This window comes from Pseudoliparis swirei, chromosome 17, assembly GCF_029220125.1.
Source record: "Pseudoliparis swirei isolate HS2019 ecotype Mariana Trench chromosome 17, NWPU_hadal_v1, whole genome shotgun sequence".
Lineage (NCBI taxonomy): Eukaryota > Metazoa > Chordata > Actinopteri > Perciformes > Liparidae > Pseudoliparis > Pseudoliparis swirei.
In genome coordinates this window covers 12427393-12443152 of record NC_079404.1, presented here as the reverse complement: position 1 = coordinate 12443152, position 15760 = coordinate 12427393, and the positions used below count along the sequence as shown (strand labels likewise).

General features: G+C 42.9%; 1 protein-coding gene across 10 annotated transcripts in view; it reads left to right on the top strand.

Moving 5' to 3' along the window:
• Positions 1 to 15760, top strand: part of wdfy4 (WDFY family member 4) — a 69438-nt gene that overhangs the window by 10235 nt on the left and 43443 nt on the right. For 6 of the 10 annotated variants that reach the window (XM_056436362.1, XM_056436361.1, XM_056436357.1 and 3 more), the window contains exons 14-45: positions 480 to 1207; positions 1320 to 1413; positions 1518 to 1732; positions 1854 to 1951; positions 2107 to 2335; positions 3114 to 3190; positions 3282 to 3500; positions 3599 to 3777; positions 3883 to 4114; positions 4731 to 4882; positions 4957 to 5068; positions 5159 to 5349; positions 5461 to 5613; positions 5758 to 5831; positions 6167 to 6328; positions 6456 to 6553; positions 6651 to 6747; positions 6878 to 7080; positions 7786 to 7952; positions 8029 to 8148; positions 8237 to 8413; positions 8506 to 8664; positions 9132 to 9258; positions 9363 to 9514; positions 10159 to 10397; positions 10491 to 10624; positions 10735 to 10926; positions 11039 to 11148; positions 13474 to 13551; positions 13684 to 13875; positions 13961 to 14036; positions 14129 to 14343. In XM_056436362.1, the coding sequence (XP_056292337.1) occupies positions 480 to 1207; positions 1320 to 1413; positions 1518 to 1732; positions 1854 to 1951; positions 2107 to 2335; positions 3114 to 3190; positions 3282 to 3500; positions 3599 to 3777; positions 3883 to 4114; positions 4731 to 4882; positions 4957 to 5068; positions 5159 to 5349; positions 5461 to 5613; positions 5758 to 5831; positions 6167 to 6328; positions 6456 to 6553; positions 6651 to 6747; positions 6878 to 7080; positions 7786 to 7952; positions 8029 to 8148; positions 8237 to 8413; positions 8506 to 8664; positions 9132 to 9258; positions 9363 to 9514; positions 10159 to 10397; positions 10491 to 10624; positions 10735 to 10926; positions 11039 to 11148; positions 13474 to 13551; positions 13684 to 13875; positions 13961 to 14036; positions 14129 to 14343 (5451 nt within the window). The remainder of the gene's footprint in view (positions 1 to 479; positions 1208 to 1319; positions 1414 to 1517; positions 1733 to 1853; positions 1952 to 2106; positions 2336 to 3113; positions 3191 to 3281; positions 3501 to 3598; positions 3778 to 3882; positions 4115 to 4730; positions 4883 to 4956; positions 5069 to 5158; positions 5350 to 5460; positions 5614 to 5757; positions 5832 to 6166; positions 6329 to 6455; positions 6554 to 6650; positions 6748 to 6877; positions 7081 to 7785; positions 7953 to 8028; positions 8149 to 8236; positions 8414 to 8505; positions 8665 to 9131; positions 9259 to 9362; positions 9515 to 10158; positions 10398 to 10490; positions 10625 to 10734; positions 10927 to 11038; positions 11149 to 13473; positions 13552 to 13683; positions 13876 to 13960; positions 14037 to 14128; positions 14344 to 15760) is intronic. The other 4 variants (XM_056436360.1, XM_056436365.1, XM_056436358.1 and 1 more) reach the window with 3 other exon arrangements.

The following is a 15760-nucleotide window of genomic DNA, read 5'->3' as shown; positions in this document are numbered from 1 at the left end:
ATTGTGTGTATTCAATGTGTGCTTGTTTGTGAGTGTGTGTGTGTGTGTGTGTGTTTTTTGTGCTAACACAGTTAAATCAGGTGGCAATCAGATTGGGTACGACCTGGGTTGGCAAGTGTTAAGAGCCATTGTGATTACTCCAGTTTCAGTTAATCACATTTATGCCCGTGTTCTGCCTCACACATTACCTACCTGATGGATTAGGTCTCTAAATTGAATAAAGCTAATGTAATTTTCTTCACCTCCAAAAACTAGTTACCAGAAATGATTTATGGTATATCTATATGTTTAATTTATTTTTTGTGACATTGTTTTAATTGACTAAGGAGATGCTTTAAAAATGTTTCGGAAAGCATACATTCTCTCTAAAATGTAGAATTGTCTTTTATAACATGTGTGATTTGGCTCTCGAGTGTGTAACAATACTAAATGTTCACTGCTGAAAGTCGTCGGTCTGACTCATCCCTTCTGTGTTTCAGTCTGTGCGTAAGGTGCTGGAGAGCCCCAACAGCTGGGACGCCTTCAGGAGAGCAGGAGGCTTCACCGGACTGTTGTCTCTGGTGATCGACATGGAAGGAGCTCTGTCTGACCCTCCCCAGGGAGAAGTGTGGAAGTCCCTCCGGCACCAGCCGCTGCTGGACCTCCTCCTCCTCACTCTCCATATCCTGGCCTTGGCTGTGCATCTTCACACAGTAAATGCACACCATTTTGAGACTGGTGGCTTTTATGAAAGGCTGGCAGAGGCTCTTCTCCAGCTGGGCTGCTTCCATGCAGAAGGCCCTGAGAAAGAGACATTTGATGAAGACGAGAGCTCCCGTCTCAAGCCTGCAGAGGACAACCAGTCTCCTGGAAAAAGCTTTCACCAGTTTGTAGAGTTTGCAGAGGCCCCTGAAGCTCCCTCCTCTCCCTTCACCACGCCGCCCAATCTGCCTGTCACTCTTCGGACATGTATCAGGCTGCTCTCGTATCTCGACCAGTTCGCCACAGGAACCTACTCTCCTCTGGAGTTAAACTCGGAACTAGAGCCTGAGGATGGATGTGATGGAGATAGAGAGAAAGCAAATGGACCAGCGGGGCATGAAGGAGTGTTTTCAGGGTCCCCTCCTGTCCACTTGGGATCAGGCCTGCAGTCCGTTGAGGACACACACGGAAGATCCAGGAACAAGGCTCCCAGTATTTCCTCAGTCTGCACAGACTCTCACTACAGGTGCTTGTTTTTAATCATTTGAAGGTGGTGGAAGCTGAAATTGGATTTGTTGGATGTGAGCTCGTAAGTGTCAACATCATACATTGTTTTGTGTTTTTTGCTCTGCTTACAGTAGGTTCAGCTGCAATCATGTTATTCTTCATCCAGGAGCAATTCGTGTTATTATGACTCTCCTTCCATCAGTATTTACTCCCGAGGACCCACAAGTAACTGCATGCTGCACATTATTAAATACACATGATTAAATACACATTATTAAATACACGTCAGGGCACCAGTATGAGCCATATGCTCTTTTCTTCTTTCCCAGCTCTCTATGGAGGTCCAGCTCTCACTGGCGCTCCACATCCAGGCCATGGTCAAATCTGAGCGAAACCGGCAGATAGTGTGCGAAGGGGGGCTGGTCTCCACACTCCTGGCCCACTGTCGGAGCATGTTGCTCGCTCCAAACCACCCGTTACATCTACCTGTTACTCGTATCTTGGAGAAGCTCGCCTCTCAGGCCATCACACCTTCAGACTTCAGGTAAACCAGTTCAGACACATCTACGTCTTTATTGCACTGAAGATGAAGATACTTTTGGATTTGATTTGCTTTTTTTGATTGTGCTACAATATTCTGACGCGTGTTACTTTTTCCTTCTCAGAAAGTTTCTGTGTTTAGGGGACCCACTAATGTGCCGGGCAGACAAAACAGCCATGCAACTAAAATGTGCCACGCAAGTCAAACCTCCGGTTTCAAATGGTACAGACTTGTTTTATTCTAATAACTTAATCTTTATATTAATGCCTGCACTTTACTGATGATGCATGTTAGATTAAATCCTCTCAAAATGTAATGTGTTCTTTTAAACCGAGACATGAATGCAGGTGACGCTTTGGTTGTGTTTTTTTAAGCAGATCACAGCACAGAAGCAGATGTCTCATCAGGACCTTCAGTGAAGAAACTGAAGCGCACTTTTAGCTTGTTAAAGTCTACAACTCGCAGTGAATCCTTTGTTGGTCCGGCAATCCCTGTCCACCAGATCGTCAGTCTGGTTTCCATGACGTCACCACGCAACTTCAGACCACACAGAGTCTCCTCCTCACCGGCCTTTGTAGAGTTCGACATGAGTGAGAGTGGATATGGGTGAGTCCTCAATTAACTGGCTGCCTGTTTCGTCCTGCAGTATCAAATAGACTAGATGGGACTTCCATTAATGCTCTATATGAATTCATCTTGAAACATGTGCTGCTAAAATAAACTCAGCAAGGTTCGGCTTGTGAGGAAATCCCTCCTTAAAGTAAATGAAAACAAAACAAAACAAAAATAAAAGAATTCACTCGGACTTGGCGAGATACTTCTCAAAATGATTCTGGCATGCTAACAGACCCAGACAAAGGTTTAGTTCACTTCAGTTTCCTAAGGATTACGCTTGAAGTCTCGAATCTTAGACTTGAAACTTGTGTGAACTCTTGGGCATGCTCTCAGGAGTCTCTGTGGAGCTAGGGTGACATGTAGGGCCAATAAAAACATGAAGAATAACCTATTGATTAGCAACTCTATTGAGGAGCAGCACGAGCTCTCCGAGTACATGGACAGAACGGGTGCTGTCGCGTATGTGTACTAATCAAACAGCTTTATCTGGTTCTTTATTTGAATAATGGCATGACAAAGAGATTTATGTGATAGGGGATCTGTTTGAGGATAGCATCTTGATGTTAGGACATAACTTTTTTCTGATGTTTTTACAATTCAGGCCTTTTTGCTAATTTACTTTTTACAACACAAATTTTAAGTGTGGCATGCAGCGAGCTCCCATGCGATGTCTATGGATAGCTGCGTTGGCCACTCATAGCTCATTGAGCTGCAGCTGTTTAGATTCTATTTGTATTTTAACTTGTAATTTTGACGGGATGCTTTGCAGCTGCCTTTTCCTGCCCTCTCTGGCTACAGTGAAAGGAGTGACTGCTGATTCAATTTCAACAGGTGGAATTGGAGGAGGTAAGTGATGAGTCTAAATGTTTGATACCCACATATTTGTGAATATATCTGATTTTAAAATGTCTAATCATCTCCATCTTTCATATTTTAGACTGCCGGGGTTTTCCCCCTTCAGCTGGTCTCTCATTTTCCTGCTGGTTCCAAATCAACCGATTTAGTTCAGCCTGTGATTCTCAACCAATCCACCTCCTGTCAGTGATTCGCCACATGTCCCGGACTGAACAACAGTACATCTGCCTGTCTATCACTTTCTCAGCCTATGACGGCTGTCTGGTGATCTCCACAGAAGAGGAAGCATATACATACTTGGGCAAGAGTGAAGCTATGCATATGTATCCAATAAAAGCCACATCTCAACCTTATTCTGTAGAGATTGACCAAATGTCTTTCTTCATGTTTGTTTAACAGATATGATGGAGCCAGAAGTTTGCTCTCCCACTCCTTTGCCAACATCACTGAGGTTCCGCTGCTCCAGCATGCTGGTCCCAGGTCAGTGGCACCATCTGGCTGTGGTCATGGCCAAAGACGTGAAGAAGAGCTGTATCACTTCAGCCTACTTGAACGGCAAGGCAGTGGGGACAGGAAAGGTATGACAAGAGGAGGGAAACTGAAGAGCTGATGATTGAACTGATTCTAGGTCAAATGTGGTATTATTGTATTCATGCATCATAGCCTCTGCATTTTGTTGTCAGATGAGGTATATTCAGCCATTCCCTGGTCAGTATGCCTCCATGGACCCCGCAGCTGTAGTTGATGTGTACGGACTGATAGGGACACCAGCTCTCTGGAAGGAGCATGCTGCTCTAGTGTGGCGAGTGGGTCCATCGTTCCTGTTTGAAGAAGCTCTGAGCCCGGAGGCTGTGAGTGTCATGTACGCGCAAGGCACCGCCTACCAGGGCAACTTCTTGGCTCTGGGCAATAAAGGTGAGTCACAATATCTTGTCATAATTTCACAGGATGTTGACAGTATGACTTTAGTTTCTGTTTAAGAGCATATCATCCATGCTGAATCTGTACATATCATGTCATTGTGATTTTATGAGTAGAATATGATCCTAGAATAACATAAGATTGTTTCTTCATGCCTTAGGAATGTAGTTTTAAGTCAATGTCTTGATTTATTTGTTGTCATGCTGTAAATCCTGTTGTCATGGTGCTTATTGCATGCATGATGTTCTCTGCAGAATCGATTTGCTTCAATGTAGGGGACCATTCAAGATTCAAGATTCAAGATGTTTTATTTGTCACATACACACACAGGGTGTGCAGTGAAATGAAAGTGGCAATGCTCAGCAGGAATGTGCAAGGGCAACAAGTACACACTATATGTATAGTATGTATACTGATTCAGAGCAACTTAACTTATGCGTTATGTGAGGACAATGTTGACAGAGAAATATTTTTTTATTTAATACACAAATAACATGCACAACTAAGTTTTTCAGAGATAGTGATCGTAATGATTATGGTTATGCATTCCAACTGTAATACTATTCTACTACATGCACCTGTGTTGTCCCACCTCTCTGTTTGTCCTCAGAGCATGAGTCAGATGCTGAGTCTCTCCCTCTCAGGCTGGTTCCCGAGGAGAGGATCTCATTTGGCATCAACCTAGCAATTTCTACATTAACAACTGTTGTGCAGATCAGAGAAAATTACAATGAGGTGGACTGCAGACTAATTGCTAAAGAGGTAAGATGAGTCCATGTTGAATCTATGAGTGGGTTGTGTTGATACAGCGTAGCAATCATTGTGTGTAATTACAGATGGGGATAACATCTCGGGATCAATCGACCCCTGTGTTCCTCGCTCAAAACATCAGCCAGCACCTGAGGGGCACAGCACGCACCATAGGAGCAGCCCTGGTTGGACATTTTGGTAAATATAGTATTATTTTGAAAAGTTTGCTTGCACTTTAGTTTATTCTGACAGGCACACTTGTTAACTTCTCGGTCCTCTTTCTTGTAGGCGTGCGTACGTTCACCCCCTGCAGTGCAGCCAATGGTTTCTTATACGTCGGCGGACCAGCAGTTGTTCTCAGTCTAGTTGCAATGGCGCCAGATGATGGCTCTTTGTATGCAGCTGTCAAAGTTCTTCTTTCTGTGCTTGAGACCAACTTCGCCATGCAGCAGGAAATGCACCGAATCAATGGATATAAGGTGTGTCGGACCTTTTCGAAAATGAATGGAATAGATACATGTAATGTAGAAACGCATAAATCGGCCACCTTATTGTTATCTTTTCCTAAAAGTATCTTTCTCTGCTTATAGCTGCTAGCTTTCCTGCTGAAAATGAAGCACAATCTGGTCGGCTACAGAACCTTTCAGTTGGTTCTGTATCTCTCCAAGTCAGTGGAGCTGAGCTCTGGGTCCGGTTGCATCCAGAACACACGTGCTTTCCAGGCCCTGCTGTGTGACCTGGAGGTGAGCATCCAAATCATAGCATAAAGGTTCATTGGATGTAGGAAATGGCTCATTTTTTATGTCATATCCGTATTTATTTTGCATGTTTTTAAGGGCATCTGGAAGCTAACGTGTTGTTGCTTTTTCATTATGTCATGTTTTCAGGTGTGGCAGAACACATCAGATAATCTTGACCTTTCAGTTCTGAAACACTTTGCTGAAATCCAGAATACCTCAAGGTAAATTCCACAGCTCGTGTGACCAATCGGTTTAATTTTAATCTAATTAATTGTTATGTCACATGGCTAACAAGTTAGACGCCACAATACAAAGGGTGTTGGTCTGGATAGGTGAAGGACTATGTTGGCTGCTTGTCAACAGGTGCAGCAGCCTGTCAACGGTATCACAGAAATGTACATGTACACATGAAAATAGTCAAAGGAATGTTCAACAGAATCCGTCACAGAGGACAGATGAGAAGAGCTTGACTGAACTTGTGCATGGATTGCTGAATTAGTTTAACTGTCTGTGGGAACAGATTGTGATTGATGTTAATGCTCTCCCTGTTTCTCAGCAGTGACGGCAGGAATGCGGCGGTCATGCACAGAACGGGCCTGCTCCCGAAGCTGCTATTGGAGCTTTCTGATCCTGCTGTGACCGTTCAAAAGGTTCAGATAATTTCTTGTGTCATCACATCCCTCCTAAAAGCTCACTTGACCCCTCTGGACACAAGCAGGTAAAGTCTGGCAATGCACCAGCCCCAACAAAGTGCTCCTGTCATACATTTTTTTATTTAAGATATGAGACCAATTAAATTTATCGGATTATCTCTGTATTTTAAATATCTCTCATTATCTGGTCAGACTTGGGCTCTTCCTGGTCTACACACTTCCTCCTCTTAGTAACATTCATGAAGGCGGCAGTGAGATATCTGACGGTGATCTCTCACAGGACACACAAGGTACACCACACAACCACAGCATACGCAGTACATTACATGTCTCATGGATGACCCTTGTCACCAGTATTGACCCAGAGTTGTCTTATCTGTGCTGTAGCTCAGAGGTCTGAACCAGCCAGCCTCATCTGGATCCGTAACCAGCTCTTACGATCTCTTTGCGAAATCCTTAACTCGGACAACCTTCTAATCAAAGAGTGAGTGGCATCTGAAACTACTTGGCTGAACCAAAAACTGGAACAAAGAAATATCTTCACAGTATTTCAGGTGCCATGTCATGGCAGCAACTAAACTGAATTACTCGATCATGTTCTTATTCCCCACCAGTCGGCAGAAGGCCTTGTTCGATGCCCTGGGCAGTGATTGGTTCCTGCTCTTCCTCCAGCCCCACCTTCACCCTTCCACCTTGAAACTGGGTCTCGTCCTGGTCACACACTTTCTGTCGAGTCCCAGCCAGCAGAGCAGCTTCAGACAGGGGGTTCTCCCAGCGACACTTATAGAGGGCATGGAGGAACCCCTCGCTGTCTTGGGTATGTATAGTTTATACTTTCTCAAAGTGAAGAAGGACAATATTTCAATGCTGCCATTTTGCGTCATATTGGGACGACATAAAGTTATTTAAAAATGTTGATACACAATTCTGATATACATACTGACTAAATATGGTATTTTAAAGAACTATTTTGGATTGTTGTTTGACATATAAATGCACCTAAGTGTAAAGAGTATTAGTTAATTATCAGTTAACATGCTTTGGCTTGCATAAACCTCATCACTTGAATATGAAAATCAATTTGCAAATTATAGTTTTATTGTGATTCTGCTTTTGTGTATTTAACATCTTAAACTTGTCTACGATTTAAGTCTGCAATAATGTTTTGAGTGGCAACTCAGGGTCTTTGTGGTGCTCTTTGAAACCTTCAGGTGTGCTTATTCAGTCTTGTAAAGGTATCACTGCATGGGTGGAATATGGTCTTCAAAAATATATAATAGAAGTCTCCTTAAAAAAATACTCCCAAGGCATAATGTTTGAAATAAAAATTATGTTATTTAAATGGTGATATGTATTTTAAATGACCAATGGCTTGCGACCGACATAAATCCTCATCAGGGTCATAACATGTCTTGGATTATTTTTGAAAGGAGACTTGCCTTTTATATTTTTTTAGACAATATTCCACTCATGCAGGCATAAAAAAGCAACTTATCTCATTGATTTCTTTCTTTGTCACCAGATAACCTTCGAGCCCATTCTTGTTCTTTTGAGTGCCTCAGCAGCACGTGCCCAGGCTTTGACGTTCTCCAGGTTCTGCTGATTAGACACACTCAGCGGCCTCAGGTGTTTGAAGCCCTGGCTTCTCTGCTGCTGGAGAAGAAGACCAGTCACACAGCAGAGGGAAAGGTGGGTCTTTTTAATCTTTCTTCTTGTAAATCATCTTCATCCTCCCGGTCACAATGCTCTAATGTGTCATCTACAGGTGCATTTGGATGATTTCCTACAGTCATTGATTGACAGCCAAGCAGAAACTCCTGCTCAGCAGCTCTGTGTTGAAGCTGCGACGATCCTGCTGGCATTAGTCAAAACCATCATCAGTCAGGTGAGCACGTAATAACCGTATTCCTTCAGTATTCTTCACCACAAAGTCATCATGTATAATGCCTTGTATTATTTTAATGTTTTAACAGCATGTTCCAACAAAGGACATTTCAAGCACTGATGCATCATGGGAGTTGCAGCTCCCAGCAAGTGTGATGCAGTTCCTTTGTCTACTCCATAACCTGCGACCCAGAGATCCACTGTGGGCATCACCAGAGTTCCTTCATGCACTCGCTGGAGTTGTGTATCCTCTGGATGTTTCAGAGGTTTGTGTGTTATTCTGGATTTATGAAGCCCAAACGGTTCCCACATCGATGGTCTTATTCACTGGTTTGCTAATTTGTTTCCTTTCTTTCAGGGTGTGGTTGAGCCTTGTGCGCTAAGTGAAGCTGAGGACACATTCAAGAGTCCTGCAAACAGGAAGCCGGTGTGCGACTTCATCCGTATTCTGCTAATGGACAGTCTTTTTAATGTGTCTGCCAACACCAGCACACATCCTTTCATTCTACTGCTGGAGGTGAATGCACAGACACGCATGAATACAAACTATTTTATTTTTGCTAATTCACAGAACCCACTTTAATATCGTTATACGTGCAACACATGTGCATTTTTATCAAAAGGCATTCCCACGGATAAAAGGCTCTTCAATAAATATAACTGTAAAACACTGCAAACCTCTAATTTCTCCAGAAGGTGCCACTCTTTGCTCAGCTACTAAATGTGGCAGAGCCGAGGTACTGTTGATAAAATCACTCACCACTATGAGGGAGAGAGCAGCAGCAGGCCGCCAGAACTGCTGCTGCAGTCTTCTTAGCTACATGAGCTTAACCCGCATGCTCACACACTAAAACCTACACTTGAGGCAACATTAAAAAAGTTGTCAATCAGTCGTATTAGAAGTAAGCATATAAAAATGTTCTTCTTTTTTTTAATCAGTTTAAATTGTGTTTTTTATACTAATAAACTGTATAAATGTCCCAGTTTTCGCCTGAAGGTGCATCACTGAAACAGAAGCAGAGTTTCCAGACTGAGCTGCTCGAGTTGACCATGGATATCATCTACATGCTCAGCAATGAGGACGAGAACAACACTCACCTCATCTCACAAGGTAGAATAATAATGCATGCTTTACTCGCAGCTCAAACTGAATCATGCGGAAAAAAAGGGGTTGTTTTGTGACTTTAATCCCTTGCTTTTTATCTGATCTCTCAGACGGCAAAAGTCAGACCCCTGAAGGCCAGATGGGCACGTTGATGGAGAATGTGGTGTTCTTCAGTCAGACTCTGCAGCAGAAACTTTACAGCGGAACATTCTTGGGAGACCCGGAGAGTTTGATCAACTTTCTCGCAGATCAGATTGTTGTGGTGAGACAAACACAGAGAGCCATGAACATCCAGCAGTGTACACACACACCTCCATATAGGTGTTTAATATGGAAAACATGCTTTCATTCATCTGAAAATTAGTATTCCTTTTTTTTTTACATCACGTATTATGTCATGTTTTAAAATATAAAAAGGAGTGAATAGAGGTCAGCTCAGGGTTTTTCTTTGGAACATATTTTTTGGGGGGAATTTGCATTGATATTGGGATTTTTGCTTTTTTGTGTTTGGTTTTATTTTGTATTTTTCCTATATTGTGGTAACACATTTTTGGACTACATCGTTGTTTGTTTAATGTCTCGTGCTTCGTTGTGCATTGGCTCTATCATCTTGTTGGAAATACACATTTTCACTTGAATATGTTATCATTTGGATACGTTTTGTTTCTTTGTCTGATATGAATCTAATAATCAATCATTGAATGTGCTAGCTTTTGTCAATCTGTAAATTGAAGTTGAAAGTAATCTATTCATTGTCAAATTGGAGACAGTTACTTTTTACCAATGCAGCACTGGGTTGTGTAAATGTCCACAGGTCACTAATCCTTACTTCTTACTACTAATACTTAACTCCGGTTTTACATTATATTATTATACTGATACAGATACACTGTGGTTTGCTTTTAGGCTCTGGAGAAAGGCCAAACTCAGAAAGAGAAGATGGTGTCTGCACTCTACTCATGCACCAATAAAGTCCTGCTCTATCTCTTGTCCCAACCGCGATGTTCCCAAGAAGAAAAGAACTGCATCATCGGGACATTGCAGACCTTCGTGGAACGCTGGGATGTTGTCATGGCGACTTACAACGCTAACGTGAACTTCATTACATGCCTTCTTCATTGTCTGTTACTGATACGATCGGGCAGGTAATGGCGAAACCAAAAAGATACACACAAACATGTGGTTGAAACACGGGTTCTCTGGTAATTCAAACAATTTCACCTTTCTTTTTTTTTTAGCTACCCCGAAGGTTTTGGATGTGTGGCACAAAAAGTGTCCAACAGAAAAACGTCATCCCAATTGTTTGTGACAAGAACCAGACATTCTGCAGGTCTCAGCAACGGAGCAGACATTACCACAGGTACGGAGGCCGGTATGTCTATCTAAATTCATCCCTTTAGCCTGACGTTGTTGTAGATTTTCTTTGGAGAATGAACGAGATAGTTCAGAAAGAATGTGTGTGTGTGTGTGTGCGCGTTCTAGATGACAGAGAACTAGTGTCCTTAGCGGAGGCCTGTTGGTCGAAGGTCATGGCGGAGAGGCAGCACATGCTTGAAGAAACCTCTAAGATGGAGATCTCAGCGAGCCACACGGCTGAGACGGGGCCCGTCACCATGACTGACATCAGCCCTCTGTGGGAGGAGATGGCACACAAAGCCTGGCTGCTGCACACAGGTCAACTATACTAGTAACTGCAGAAGAAGAATATGCATGAATTGTAGCTCTATATTTATGGGAAAATAAATAAATCCAATCAGATTTTGTTTTTGTTTATTTCCCTTCTCAGAGTCTCGGAAGAAGAATGTGGCCGGTAGTTCTCAGACGAAGTTTGATATGATCAGCAGCGCTGTTCGCTCAGCTCTGGGCAGACTAAGCAAAGAGTCAGCAACAGTCGAGGTAAATACACACTCACCTTAAATGTTTGGAAAGTATCGAGAGATTTGTATTATCGTGACTGTTTGCATAGTATGGGGTCGTTACCTTTTCCCAGGTGCCCCAGCATCACAGAGCGCTGTGCCCAAACACTCATCCCAAAGTCACTGCTGTATTTGTGTTGTGGGCTGTCCAGCCCTGTGGGGGTGTTTGATTATTTCTTTAAATGGATTTGGATTATCACAGCTGATTGCCCCTGAGTGGGCATAGTAATTGATATCTGTTAGGCCTATCCACGGGAACACTCAGTACAACACACTGTTTGCTGCTGAAGGTTAAAGACGTGTTTATTGTTGTTTTTCCCCCCCAAAACACGTGGCGCACATCATTAGTTCCCCCACAACGCTTAAGACGTTGAGCCATCTGGAGCAGGGAGCGGGGACATATTACTCAGGCACACAGGCATGAAATTACCGCGTCTGTGTGTCTGTCTCACCCCCACAAAGTGTGTGTGTGTTTTTGTTTGTGCGCTCCTCTTGCCGACAGAAATCGGGTTGGCAATTATAGTGGTACCAATCTGATGAAAACATTATTCATTTGATGTTATTCTTTATCATATCAGTTTTTGACAGGCTATCAGAGAGGGTGATGAATTGTTTTTCCATCTGAGAGGAAGGGAAGAAGAGGGAGGGATGTTTTCCTTCTGCCTCTCTTCTGTGTGTTGCTCTGAGTAGGTTGCAGCACGCAGTGAGTGTTCAAAAAATTCTATTCAAATCATCAGTGGTGGTCAGCCAGTCTGTTCATTTTCCATTCATCTTCATGAAGAAACAATCGAATCATTAATTAATTTATGGATCATCAACTTATGACCTTTAGTTGACAAGTCATGAGCTTATAGGGAGTCTCTTCTCCGTCACTGGAGCCATAGTGATGTATTTCGAACGAGCATAGTTTCAGATATCTACTTTTATTAAGCAAAAAAAAAAGAGTTTTAAAACCTACTGGATGAGAATACAGAGACTGATAGACAGACTGTGTCCTAAATCAAGCTTCAGTGCAATTTTTCTAGAGATTTATTTCATCAGCAAATGCAGTTTCCATAATCATATCTGTGTCCTCATATTGTAAAGATAATTAACAGCACTAATGATCACGTTAAGTTCATTACACATTCACTGCCAGCCCAGAATGAAGTTGACATTATGTTGCCTTATCATCAAAGGTGGCGTATTGTTGGGAAGTCATTAAAATGGAAATGAGTGTGATGTTCTGATGTTAATTGCAGAGGCAAGAGATGAGTTATGTATTTAATGCAGCATTTAAAAAGCCAATGAGGTTCCTATCTGCTAAATAGGGTAATTAATGCTATATATTACTTATGTTTGTCCAAATGAAGGAATGAAATTAGGAGATGACGCAGACTTTCTGTTTATCTGTCGCAACACTGCTCTAGTTCGCAAACTTCATGATTACACTCTTTTTTTGTGTGTCTGTAATATTTCTATAATCTCCCATTAAATTACTCCTTTATGTCTTTCTCTGCACAACTTCTCATTTGGAAAGGCAGTCAGTCATTTAGAGAACACGTTTTAATTTCCAGAGGACTTGTCAAAGTTTGTCAAACTCTGTTTTTCAGAAATGCATTACAGAAGTAGCCGTTTGTTTTGACTGTACTTTAAATCAATTAATGCATTAATTAGGTTATTCTGCAAAACACAGAATTAGCAGCTGTAAATAAGACTAGATATAAAGAGTTACTGCATGTGCATTCAGTCAATGAAATGGCTTTCCTGGGTCAGCTGTGAGGATGGACACATGTTGTTTCACTAGTCTCTCAGCGAGCACTGCTGTGATGATGGGCTTAATGAAGCAGTTAACAGTCAGAATATGATCCCAGTGTGTCTGCTGAACATGAGCATCCTGCAGTGTCAACACGGCTCTGTTTTGGGTTTTTCTATTTTTTCTTTTCTTTTATGTTTTAATCAACACACACACACACTGGCACACAGTAAAGACACACATACACTAGCCTTGCCCCTGACTGTGGCGTGGCTCAGTAATATTAATGTTTATGTTAATTAGATCACACCAACAAATGATTACATTTCCAGGCAGGGTTATTGTAAGACTGTAGCCACTAGCTTATTTGGCCCAGTGAATGCAATTTAGAACAGATGTAATTGTATGAATGTATTGTAATTGCATGAGGAAACAACAATACCATTATGAATATACAATCTCTGTGAACATGATGTGTGTTGTGTGTTTACAATATGAGCTAGAGGAAGAGCGATCGTGCCGCTCGCTCTTTTCATTTGCACCCAACGGGTTACTCTCCTTTCTTTGTAGGAGTTTCTGTCCTACATGGAGTCACACCGACAAAGAGGCCACAGAATGTTTGAGAACATGAGGACAAACCACTTACAGGTTTGACAGAAATGTGATCATGAATATACTGGGATAAATGTGATAAAAAACACCCAATCATGTTTTATCTCTGTCTCATGTATTCCCTTTATCCGGGTATTCCCTCTATCCGGCCCGGTTTCTGCCTCCCAGTTAAGAGCCAGTGAGTGGGAGCGAGTGAGCTCCAAGTGGCTGTCTGTGGAGGCCGAGCTGTTGAGGGAGAGAGCTGTTTTCGGCCCGGGCCCAGGGGTGCTGCTGAGCCGAGACTGGGAGCAAGATGCTGCCGAAGGACCCAACCGAACCAGATCACGCATTCGCAAAAAGGCTCTGAGACGTTCCAAACAGGTATATTTCAGTTTTGTGTGGGATCTGGGGAGCGGGGTCCTATTTAGTGTTGAACCTATATCAGGGCCGTATGTTGTTCCAACAGGTGCTCGGAACGCTGTGTCTGGGTTTAAGGACTGGCATGTCAGAGGACAACACAAATAGACCGGAAGGTGACATGGGTAAAGAACAGTATTTCATTCAGAATGTTTTTGTTGCATTTACCAGAATGTGGATGTTTGCTCAGTAGGGACATTTGTTTCATTTTTAACAGAGCTCAAGATCCTGTGTGAAGTTGGAGCAGAGGCTAAAGAGGATGAAGAGGAGGGACGACAGGATTTTCACCATTTGACCTTCTTCCCTGTGCTGAATGAGATACCTGCTGTCACCGAGGGTCCCCCCAGCCCCTTGACTCCCAAACCCTGCTCCCACACTCAAGACTGCCACGACATACGCATCATTCTTCAGGAGCTGCACCCTGGAGAGGAGGTACTGTGTGTGTGCTTGGTTAAAAACAACATGCCTCCTTCCCACCACCTGCTGATATTCACAATCATAATTATCTGATGTAGACTAAGGGATTCCAATAGCCCAGCGCTGCTATCAGAATTTCATCTTTCCTCATTAGTGTAATGTTTTAATGTCGAGACCCAGCTCAGCTCCTCTCATTCTTCCAGTGAGTTAGAAACCAAGGCACATGTTGACAGGGAATCTCATCACTCCGGCAACCAGCGGCGGCTTTTAATGTTTCTGACAGAAGTATTAATAAAAACAGTAGGAGGTGATGCAAGCTGTCTTACATCAGCTTAGTGAGTGTGTGATGTGTGGAAGTGTGTCCTGTTGTCTTGCAGTGGTTCAGTGTGAGTCCTGCTGAGCTTTCTGTCAAATCAACACAGTCATTAGCTCTGAAAAACACACACACACACGCACGCGCGCGCGCACACCCCCTCCCCACACACATACACACACACACACACAGTAACACACAAAGGGAGATCCACTCATAATTAGCTTGCCAGCGCCAATAGTGTGATTATGACTGTAATGTGTGTGGGGAGAAATCAATGGTCCGACATTAGGCTCTTAGTCAATAAAAGTCTTCCTTTTCTCTCCTTCTTCCCATCATCCACTAAATCACCCACAGACTGATAACACATTTCTGTCCAGTGCACACTAAGGAGATAAGGAAACAAGTTTATTGTTTTATATTTAATCTTTGACAACAATAAATGTAACATGTTTTTTTTTCTGAAATCTAATCATTGTTGGGAACGGTGTCCAGTTGTATCCACTGATGGAATAGTGCCATACAATTTGACCATGATAAAGCTCAATGTAAGACTCCCGTAAGGCTGAGCCCCGCTCACCTTGAATCTTACGAAGCGCTTTCACGTCCCGACAAGAGATATTATTCATCATCGCATGTCTCTATCTGTGCATTCATACAATTCTGATCACTTAGCAGGTTTCCTATTGTGTGTGTGGCAGGGATTAATTCTCCTAATAATGGCCTCGCAGGGCCTCCTCCTCTACCGAGTGTGTGACTCTGTTTTCTGGGGGCAGGGCGTCTGATTTGATTAGTATAAATTGTGTGGGCCCTGTGGGTGTGTCGGGGCCCCATATGGGTTTTGGGCACAGTGTCCCAGAGGGCCTGCAGCGGGGCCAACACAGGGAGACAGCCAGGTGCACACACTCACTGTGAAATGAGGGGAGACAATAGAATTAGCCACACATTATCTCAATGCAGTTAGCATTAGCCACGACCGGCGCTGAAAGCAGCATGTGGGTCCACTTTGGGGCTGGATGAAACACACAGCCACACCGCTCCCCATCAATCAGCTCTGATAATGAAGTGTTCAACTGTGTCTTTTTAATAATGATTAGAATATGTGATTAAAATGATCAA